This window comes from Temnothorax nylanderi, unplaced genomic scaffold, assembly GCF_030848795.1.
Source record: "Temnothorax nylanderi isolate EJ_2023f unplaced genomic scaffold, tnyl_v1.0 TNYL_tig0081_pilon, whole genome shotgun sequence".
Lineage (NCBI taxonomy): Eukaryota > Metazoa > Arthropoda > Insecta > Hymenoptera > Formicidae > Temnothorax > Temnothorax nylanderi.
The window spans coordinates 82,826-95,020 of NW_027249143.1; the positions used below are offsets into that span (position 1 = coordinate 82,826).

Genomic DNA, 12,195 nt, shown 5'->3' on the forward strand with positions numbered 1-12,195 from the left:
TTATTAATATTACTTTTATTAAAGTTTCATTGTCTTATATCACATCTCTGCGGAGTTTTGGAAGTTATTAAATATTTGAATAGCTATATCTCACTTGAATCACTTTTAACACACACACACACACACACACACACACACACACATTTCGATTTTCTAACGAACATTGAAAAGCCCACTTAAAATTAAACAAAGGATGAGCTTTATTTAATTTGACGTATTTACATATCTGGTTTCTCTAAAAATTTGGTTTATAAATCCTATATTTCCAATTATTTTCTCTTCCTCTTTTTCATAATTCGTGAGGTACATATGTGTGTGTATATTTTTTTATTGGATTTAACTTTATCTAAAGAGTTTGTCATCAACGCGATGAGACATCCAGTATAATTATCGTGCTACTTAAGAGCTGCAATTACTTCAATTTTCTTTTAAACGATTCATGATTCTAGTATACATCTATGTGGATATAGTGTATTACGATCACAGGTCATTGACCAGCGGTGAAAAGGCGATCATCCAATTGATTTCAAACGAGTTGTACATTTGCAATTTAATCAGCAGATAAGCTGCTATTGATTGAATCTTAATGAAAGACATTTAAGAGTGGCTATTAGCGTGGCTCTTCTCAATGTAATTAAAGTTGTTAATGGCATTTTATACAGTACACAAATCTGGAAGATATCATAAAGATACATTCAAAAATCTAAAAATTTAAAAACAATTAATTAATTAATCGATTTAATTATTTAATTCATATGCTTAATATTATTATGGATTTTTTAAATTAACACAATTTTGTGTATTTTATACATATAAAATATATGTATAATAATATGCACAACAATTAATATTAAACAATGAATTGATAAATAATATTATACATTATATATACACACACACATACATTTTATAAATTTATTTTACAGATAGTTTAATTTTGACATCGACATATTTTACATATTTGTTTCTTTTTATACTATGTTCTTATTCTGTTTTTAACAAATTTTTTTTCCAGAAGAATGTGGAAATTGTATTAAATTATTGACCTATGCCTAATAAAATATTATATATTTGGTTTTTAGAAAATTCAGGAACTAAATCTTTTGTACTGTATAATTCGTAAACATTCAATGTGTGCAAACGTCATTTTAAACATCCTTTAGTATCCTTTTACCTAGCATTGTCAACCTCGTAAATTCCTAAGAATGCTAAGAAAAAGGCTTGAAATTTTCATCATGTCACGTGTGTAGTCCTTAGATTAAAGCAGCGTGCTTATATATATACATGAAAGAAATCGCGATAGAACGGTTTTATGTCACAGAGATACATTTTAGATGATACATGAATTAGTATCGCGCGCTATATGTTGATTTTAAATCTGTTTCTTGCAGTTTCTCCATATTTTATTTCTTTTCTCTTCTTTCTTCTTTGATTGGTCTTTTCGCGTTTCTCTTTCCTTGAAAGCTTGGAGATACATATATCTTTTTTAAAATGCAATAAGGTAACTAGAACGAATAGAATCTTTTATTTCACGCTACGATTGAAAATCACAGGTTCGTGTCGATATAGCCAGATGACCCGATTATTACTGTTATTTGCAACTTTACGTCGCATGCCAGATTGCATCACGGGGTCGCGCGGAAACCACACGTGCACGCGCAATTAAATCTATAAGTAAAACGTGCTGATAAACGTACTTGATAATTCGGCTAAGGAAAATCGGAGAAAATATACGGAGAAGTTAAATCGCCTTGTACATTTCTGCGTCAATTACGGTAATAAAGAGTTGCAATAAGAGAATTATTGTGACCTAGTATAATCTTTGTCATAATTCTGAAAGAAATCTAAAAACTATTTAGTTGTCACTAATAGCTTATTGTCTCGCATGTACTCGAACTGTCGTAATGATGAAAGGTAACAGAGCGATATCGTCTGTCATTTCATTGTATTATGTTGTACGAGACATTTATATCATTATTTTAAAAATGTTTTATTTCTCTATATTTATTTATAGATACAAAGAAAAAATATATAAAAACATAATATAAATTAAATGCAAGTTAATCAATAGCACAGATCTAAGATCAAGTAAATATAACATAATATATATAGTAAAAATAAAATAATTATTAATAACAAAATTATACTTGTTATATATGTATATCATTAGGAGAATATAAGGCTTTAAATAATAGTAAGAAATAAGTAAGAGAAAATATATCTCACAGGAACGACATCAAAGGAGATCAACGGATAAAAATAAAATCTTGGATGAATGCTCCTTTGAAAGGCGAGTATTCAACGTCGAAATTATAGACCAGCTTATCTGCGAACTTGATTAAAGTATTCTACTGAATGGTATTTTTAGATAGAAAATAAAGGATTTGTCGATCAGCAAATTAGGAGTTATGTAGTCAAATGTCGATTTGAAAGAACGAAAGAACATTCGTGAAAGCTATTTATATTAGTCATTACAAAAATAATTAATAAATAATGCTTATATAAATTGACATATGTTTGTTCTAAAAATAGATATGATAATTTATAGCGATAATTTATTTTTATTGTGCTACTGTGCTGAATTCACAGAAGTGATTTCTGTTGTTAAAGCGTCAGTTTAATTTTTCTTGAATTAATGTGAATATCTCTTTTATTTTTAGGCTCAGTAATGTGTCGCAGCCAGCAATGCTTGTCTCGCCGAGCCTGGCGACGGTAATGATCCTGGATGACGATCACAGCGGCATTTTCGGGTTTCCCGAGAGAGATGTAGAGCTAGTGGAGAGCGTAGGTCAGCATCCTCTGCGGGTGGTACGCTATAGTGGGGCCCGCGGTCGCGTGATTATCCCTTATCGTACTGAGGAAGGCACTGCGAAACCCGGCAAGCAATACGTGCATACTGAAGGAATGCTGACTTTTGAGGATAATCAGACAGAGTAAGTGACATATCTTTCTCTTTTTAAATTAGGCAATTAATTGAGTAAAATTAATTATTAAAAAAAAAAACGAAATTATTTGAATTCATCATGCGATTCTATTATTTTATGCATGGTCTTCGGAATAATTTAATTGGTGGGCTTAGCGACAATCTCATTCCTTTAATGGTCAAAGAAAGGAAAGATTTTTACCTCTAAAGGAAATTAAGAGATGTTTGAAAAATATCACAAGATCGTGACATAACGTTAAATTTCAAAAAAAAAGTAAATTAGTAATTTACGGATAATCTAAAAGAATCAATTAATACATATTTAATCTTCTTTGAGAGAAAAGAAATGTAAAGTATATATAATAAATAATAAGTAAACAAATTAAATAATAAACTACATTAACACATGTAGGGTTACTTAACGCTTGTATTTAAAATATCTTTGATCCAATTTTCTAGTTGATATTTATTTTGAATTAATAAATTAAATTAAGTTTGAAATCAAAGTGGAAAATACGCATTAAATGATGTATTTCCTGTATAGTCGGTTAATAAACGGGCAAACACTTTTAGTTAAAATATAACTTAAAACAAAATTATCTTGATTAAGAGAGATTAAGTTGTTTCTCTTTTATTAAAGAAGATAATAAATTAGTAAAAATATGATAAAATATAAGCAAAATGTATACTTATAAATGAATTAATATTTTATTGAAATATGAAAAGTATATTTTACAAAAATAAAATGTAATAAAATATAGTAGAACAAAATATATATTTTATTAACTGTAGAGATTGAGTGCGAAATAAATAAAATACACGATTCCAAAATATATTAATTAACACAGTAACTGATACGGATAATAAAATTTCTTCAAAACTTACTAATTAAAACTCAAAAGAAGATGCCCAGAAGATTTGAATGTAATACGAAAGTTTAGTGTGTTTTTGAGATCGATACTTGAAAAAAATTATAATAATTTGTTGTTATAACTTCAAATTAGTTTCATCGGATAGCATTATTATACTTGCATACATTGTATCGGTTATACCGGAGATGTGTATTATAACCGCAATGATTAAGCGTAATGTAAGGATCGATCGTCACCGCGATACGATCGGTAATTAGAAACTTGCGTCATATAATTAGATTGTCAGCTTACTGTGCATAAAGTGTATGGAACTAAAATTAATGTAAAATCAAATATAAAGTACCCGTTTACTATTTACCTATTTAACACGTTTGACTTATTCAAAAATATGAAGATATAAAATTTCATTACTTTTAAAAGTTGTTGGGGTTACTGAATACGAAAAGGAGATCAAAAGTTCAAAATAGCGGATACAAAAAAATAAAATATTTTTAAATTCTAATGTAATTGTGTATTGCTGAATACGAAAGTGATGTGTGTGTCAAAAGTCTAAAATGATATGGACCTAATATGGCGAGTGCAAGAAATAAAGTATCTCTTTAAATTATAATCAAAGTTTGCACTCGTAAAGATATTTATATATTGATTATTGATGTATTATTAATTAATGTATCATATTAATTCATACAACTGGTAATTCAAATTTTCGTCAATTTCGAAACGGGCGCTATATTATACCACAGACAGGTATAAATGTATCGAAATTTCCCACACTAGCGTTCGATAGAATGCAGATCGCTTGCCTGTTGCAATTAACTGTACAACATGGGTTACTGCGATGTGCTAAGTTTGCACAATGCATTTCTATCGCAGCTTTATCAGTAATTAGCAACTCGTAGGAGATAATTAGAAGACCAGTCTAACACTCGTGTATAATCTAAACTTCGTTTCACAAAATATGATACTTGATAACAATATTACGTCTGTATTAAGAAATATTTACACATATATTCTTTTACATATATTATACATATATTCTTTTTCATGATACATTTTACTCAAATAGTTTTATATACAAACGTATAAATATTTTCCTGACTTATTAGATTTAAAGCTGTTGTTGAACTTTTTTAAAGTTGTTAAATTATATATTGATTTATTGGTATTGCGTGTGAGTTTTATTTTTTAACATTATCTATACTATTACTTTTAAAATATTATTCAAGATTTAATTAATTACTTTAGGCTTGAAATATATTGCCATGTTCATATTAATTATTGTGCTCACCTATTTTATTATGTTTTTAAATATCTTTTTTATATTTAACTACAATATTAACTATATTGATAATTTAATATTATGATATAATGCATATTATATCTATATAACATATGTTTATTAGATTTTTATCGACGTATGTCCCTCATGCATATTATATTTGCTATATAAATTTATCGCATTTATCGCGGCAAGTCATATCGTCCCCACTTTTTAAATTTTCATTGAATCTTGATTTGCAAGTGTAATAGAGGGTTTCAACACATAAACTCTCTTTATTTTTAATCTGAATTCTGTCCGTTGCGTCGTAATATTCGCTTCCGATATGTACAACTCTCTAATTTGTCGCAATTGTTCGCAGTCTCGCAATGCTTCACGAACAATTATTGTAGATTATTTTGGAGATTTCTGAATGCATTTAAATTGAGGATTTGTCTGGTTTTAGGTCACGAAATAGAGTTTGAGAAAATCGCATTTGAAACTTTAGAAAATTGTTGCGGAGAAATATACAATATAGAAATATAGATAAAGCATGACTATTGATTTTTCTTAATTTTAAAGTAAAATTCTCTTTAAGCAAATGATATGGTTTTGAAAGGAATATTGACAATAATTTTACTGCAGGAAAACTTTTTTCTTTCTCACTACCGTTAAAATAATATCAGAACATTGTTTATTAATTAAACTCAATTATTTTAATTGTGTTTGTAATTAATGCGAATAATTTTGTAGAGATATATTTATATATTTATATTTATATTTTGTAGAATTTATTTTTTAAAAAGTGGAGACGAAGAGAAGGAGAGTGAGAGCGAGAAAGACTGTTATATTGAAGATATTTTTCTCAATAAACTTTTATAAACTTGAAAATAAATCTTTATTAAACTTTCCATTCCAACACGCGGTCTAGTTAAGGAATGTTCAGAATTTGCGAGATATTACATTGTCTTTCAAAATGACCTACAAACATAGTAATATTCTGTCATCGGAAAATATTAAGGTCCTTATTTATTATGAAAAGAAATTCTAATACAAGTTATAAGAACTTGATCATAAAAGTTAATAGGAAGTAGCAATTATCGTAGCACAAAATTTGGTAAGCAGTCATCGAAATGTTTGATATTAAAAGTCCAGAATTTTTAAAAAATAACGCTAAACAAAATCTTTGCTGAAAACTCCAAAAACTTTATTTCTAAAGTGCACTTAAGTATTATACATATTATAATACTGTATTGTAATTGCATTATTACAGATTTTAATAACATTTGACATTTAATTGCTGCTTGTTTAAATGGAAAAATTTTAATGTTTAGCTGTTTTGAATTGAAGCAATATGAAACAGCAAGATTTATAAAAGGCTTAGAACTTAAATATTATTTATTAAGATAATTATTATAAACCATATTGTGCTAAATGCTATATACATAGATATATATTAAAATTATTTATATCTAAATTTTGTTCTTTTTCTTTTATGGCGCAATCAGTGTTGGAAAGCTTCAATCTCTTAATATTAATATTTAATCTTAAATCTTCAACTTTAAGAATGATAAACTCTGTAACAATATTTGTCGTTATTCGATTTAGGAATAGGATTATACAAAACCCAAATTTGAGGAAGAAAAATATGATTTAAGCTTATTGATTTAGAAGGGGAAAGAGGGTACATAGCTAAAATTAAATTGTTAAATATAAGAGTTCTTGCCGAGGGTGGGACTTTTTCTAAAAGGTATCTGAGACTGTTCAGTGAGAATCGATGTGGCTATGTTATACCGAGTTCTACCGAATACATAATTCTCTTTGATAATGTATTATACATATACAAATATTATATTTTGTCTCTTACATTTTTTAATAATTGCTCAAGAAATAATTTTGATTTACTTTATAATTTAAAGCAAGAGTTTCTTTACGTAATATACTTTATACCACTAAAAATGGCTTAGTATTTTAAAAATTAACAGAGAAATACTCGTGCCTGACTGATATTACCCGGGCTTACTAGAAACGCGCGCGAAAACTGCGCTGTATTGAGGTCACTAGGTAATTCGCGTTTGCACGAAACGTGCGATTTTACATTTACGACCTTATTAGGCATTTTTCCTATGTCTTTACCTTGTTTCTCCTCCGCGTATGAGTTAACGATAAAATTATTGCAGGTAGCATTTGTGATAAAATTTACCGATCGCGATGCTGAAAAATATGAGAGAACGTGCTAAGATTGCATGCGCTAACATTAGTCAGACAATTTTAAGGAGATCAAAGTTTTTATTTATATATTATATACAGAAATATATCGAAATTAATGGGCATTTGAAAATTTATTAAAATTTCCTTTACTCTCTCTTTCATAATTATATCATCATTTATATCTACTTCCATATATTTCCAAGGATTTTTACTCAACGTTAAAAATATAAAGGTCATATTTTCATAGCTCGCTAAATTGATCTTTATCTTATTGTTAGCTATAAAAACGCGATGATAAAAATATGGAGTTCCGTTTTAAAAAATACCAATAAAATCTCGAAGAATATGAGCATGAGTAAATTTTTTTGCTTATTATAATATTTGTTTCTTCGAAAGAAATAACATTTTCCTTTAACATACTTGTATTTCGTCGAAGACAAATAAGAGAAGACAAATAAGGTGCGTAGATTAGGTGGACCCTGTCTATATGTGTGTGTGCGTGTATTTCTAATTGTTTTTATTATATTAAGACGATAATATTTACTTGTTACACATGGAGCAGAAAGGCATCCATTATCGGGGCTACGTGGTGGATTTTGATGGGCTTGAAAATCTCTCGAATGTGATTTTAACTTCACCATTCCATTAGCTACTGTTTTGCTAACAATAAGTGTCTGTCATTTCATTTCTGCCATTTTCATTTTGCTTAATATAAATGATCGAGATGACCGACCACATTGCTTAATGTCCTATTAATTTTGGCAACAGATCTTCATTGCTTTTTACATGTGCAGTTTCTAAAAATGATCTGTTCATCAGACTGCCTGTTATATTAATGTAAATCTATAACTTTTTAGAACAATTTGTACTTTAAGAAATGTTATCTGTTATGTAATCTCGCTGGAAGCTCCGGGTGAATTTTTTACTGCCTCCTTAAAACTTTCAAATATATTTTGGACGATTTTAGTACTTTTGCGTGTAGAACAACGAAAGGAATCGATTTACGCAAAAAAGATATGTGGTTTTATACAAAAGTGCAAATTAATTGTGCTGCTAAAAACTATTTCTCCTTTCCAGTATGATTTTAACGATCAATGTTGAATGCATAATTGATTGTATAATTTTTACTCAGTCCCATGAATACTATCTGTTTTTCAAGTACCGAATCCTTTTTATTATATCTTGCGCAATATTTGTGAGAGAGCGTGAGAGGATTTTTTTTTTCATTTAATTGTTAGAACAAGTGTACTTATGTAGTGCAATTTGATCGTGAATAGTGCAGGGATGCAGTGTAGTGCGTTCCCAGGGGCTTCCTACCCCGTCATTAGCTCATTTATGGGTTCGTGCGATATTCGTGTCGCGATGTCGAATTTTATGCCTCGTTGTTTTCATTCCGTCAATGAAAACAACGAGGCAATGAACAGCCTGAGGCAAATTATCTCCTAAAATAATTTGTCCCATACTGTATGTCAAAAACATACATTTCGTGCGTGGTCCACTTTCCTATATCTATATAGAGTGTTTCTAGAAAGTCGGTAGTGGGCAGATTTTAAAGAATAATAGATCTGGTTAAATTAAAAAATTTTGTCAAGTATTATAATTCACTGTATTTAACATTGTAGCGTCATGATTTTTTAAAATTAATTACTTAGCCGAATTATGCTTATAGACTGTGAAACGGGTGTGAATGAAGGGTGGGATTAAATGAATGTTTGCGATACATTATGTGCCGAGGGCTACGTGATTAAATACGGAAGTGTACTTCCGCTTTAGAGAGAATTGCCTTGATTGCCAAAACAATACTCAGCATTTGAGTAAATAGCCATGCATTAAGCGGAATAATTCAATAATACTTGAATGCAATTTTTCCTCTCGCTGTATTTAATATGCTACAGTTTCGAGAAAAAATTGGAAATTTTTTCCGTTAAAAAAAGAATTTGCAGAAAAATGGCATTTACATATATATCAAGTTTTTGTAAGTTTAGAAACAATAATGCTTTAAAGATATGTTTCAATACACATAGAATATATCAAAAATTCTGAAGTCGAAAATGCTCATTATTGCTGAACCGTTAAAAAAATATATTTTGTAAAATAGGCATAATGCGTCAAGATAAGTTATCCCTCTATAATCTTTTATAGCTTCCAAAATTTTCGTTTTAAATCTTTTTATAATTGAAATAATTATTCGCACTTCGCGAGCATTCAAATTTCGCCATTGATTCAACGAAATTGTATAGCGTTTGATAAAAATGAATGGAAGTTCAATCATATAACCCAAGACATTATAATGTCAGTTAATAAATCATATTTAATAGTATAGTGCTATGTGTTGTAAGATTTTATTTGACAAAATAAATTTTATAATAATAATTAAATCAATAGATATAGCATAATGAAGACATTATGCGGCGGCGTGCATATTGTAGCAAGAGATGGATACAATACAGTTGAAATTTAACTTCGGCTGAAGCTTGCAATTTGGTACTTTTGTGACAAATTTATGATAAAACTGTGCAATTATTCGCACTTCGCGAGCATTCAAATTTCGCCATTGATTCAACGAAATTGTATAGCGTTTGATAAAAATGAATGGAAGTTCAATCATATAGCGCAATACATTATAATGTCAGTTAATAAATCATATTTAATAGTATAGTGCTATGTGTTGTAAGATTTTATTTGACAATATAAATTTTATAATAATAATTAAATACAATATATAAATAAAAAATAATTCTCAATCGCTTATAACTCAAAAACCATATTATTTGTTTCTCATTAAAAAAAATTCTAAATTTATCAAAGTACCTGTTTTTCCTTCAAATGGGTCTCATATATTGCGACATCGCGTCTTTTGTAAACACGGTTATTTACTTTATCCTCGCTGCTCTTTTCCCCTTTTTTAAAAAGAAAATTTTTCGCTTCAAAAAATAGTCACGAATACTCGGCACTCGGTGACACACAATTTCCTGCAAATCCTTTTACTACTAGGACTTTGTAGAGAAATATATAACCGGATATCAACCGTTCGATATCAGCCAGATTCGGATGGCATTCGAGTTTCGGATGAGAAATAAGACGAATAGGGGACGAGAGACGCCGATGCTCCATTCCTTGGAAAACCGGCGGATTACCTGTGCATTCTAAAACTCCGAGTGGAAAATAGACTGACCGATTTTTTTCAACGAGATAAAAAAAACCAGAATATTTGTATTTGTATTGCTCGAGTATACAAGCGAGAATATCCTATACACAACAATACAGATTTAAAAAATATACAAATGTTAAAAAGATGATATATTGAAGACTTAAAGGACAGCTAGTACCTAATATATCAGATATTCAAGTAAATAAGATTATTAAAATGTGAATACCTTCTGAGATATTTCTTATTTGAAATATTTTATTATCTATATTTTCACATAAGAAATGAAATATTTGCTATTCAATATTTCTACCTTAATTTATAAAATAAGGAATCGATTTATTAAAAAAAATAAATAAAATAAATGCGAGTCTTCTATTACCGAAAACAAAAATTGCTCCTATTTTTGACAAAATCAATTTTTTGGTTTATGTTAATCAGACATTTTTTTGCACGGTTTGATGATTACTATCTGTCCCCTCTTTTCCATTTTTCTTAAATACTCTGTGTATTTGATTCTAAGTAAAATCGACGTGAGTATTATGCACGTTATGCAATTTGTATCAGTATCAAGCGAAGTTATTTACCTGTCATATTATTTTCTTCTCTCTAAGGCCGAGGATACTTCCAAACCTGATATGTCTATGCACCCTTAAATCTTGTGCCGCATGTTCATTATCGTTAGATACCGGGCGCGACTGAAGAAGCTAATAAATAAGTGAATTTTCCTCTTCAAGGAAAGAGATCAGTGTTTATCAAGCAGTAACGTAAGACCTCATTGTAACGGGTAGAGGTCGATCGATTTAACGTGCGTACAGGCTTAAATGGATATTCTAACTCTATTTATAGTTAGACCTTCTCCCGCCGGCGCTCATCCGTGTCTCAACTATATGGAAACTGCTTATCTGTCCTCGATAAAGTGCGCTGCGTTATCATTGCGTTATCAGTTATCACGCCTTCATCGGTGTCATTTTTGAAACTTGAGAGTTAATTTAATCTGGCCTGTCATTACGGCCACCACGTGGGCACTAATTAATTTAAATTATAACGGAAGTGCCAGTCGGTTGCCAGGAATAGCTGTCGGTTATTTAACTCAGCGATGTTATTTAAATTCATGCAAATCAGCTTTTAATGATCTCTCATATTCTGGTGTGACATATTTTATGCATACATGTTATACAAAAATCGATATGCTTTAGCACGATATTTAGATGTATGTATATAAAAAATCTAAATTTTTGGAATTTTGTTCAAAAATATCTAAATCTTCAATATTTTAAATCGTTGACTAGGTAATAAGAATTTTTTATAGAAACATGGCTAAGAGTAATACTGCTAAGTTATTTATTATATTAATTATCAAATCCATAGATATACAAAAGAATATACCATGTTTACTAAGATTCAGAAGTTTCGGGTTTGATCAGCCTTTGAACAATAGGTATACCACGGTTGTTTAACTGATCTTTCATTAAGTTCAAGCAAAAATTTTATTAAAATAGGTACATCAATTTACATTACTGAGATATTGTTGACTTAGCACGCATAATCGGAATAAATTTTGAAAATATTTAAGATCAAATATCGAGTAATAATGAAATCTTTAACAAAATAAGGGAAAAGTGTATGTTGGAAAATACTATTTGTGAGACCTTTCTCTCTCGTATTTTACCGTAAAAAATGGATAAAACAATTCCGTTTAGGAAGAGCATTTATTGAAGATCACGTCAAGATAGGCTTACAGAAACAGAGAACCAAAAAAAAAAGTATTGTAAAGAAAGAA

At 29.3% G+C, this 12,195-nt stretch overlaps 1 protein-coding gene across 2 annotated transcripts in view; it reads left to right on the forward strand.

Annotated features, from left to right (window-relative positions):
* The window catches only part of Calx (sodium/calcium exchanger Calx), a 72,278-nt gene that overhangs the window by 3,034 nt on the left and 57,049 nt on the right, over positions 1 to 12,195 (forward strand). For both annotated transcript variants that reach the window (XM_071709649.1, XM_071709650.1), the window contains exon 2: positions 2,661 to 2,933. In XM_071709649.1, coding sequence (XP_071565750.1) covers positions 2,661 to 2,933 — 273 coding nt within the window. The remainder of the gene's footprint in view (positions 1 to 2,660; positions 2,934 to 12,195) is intronic.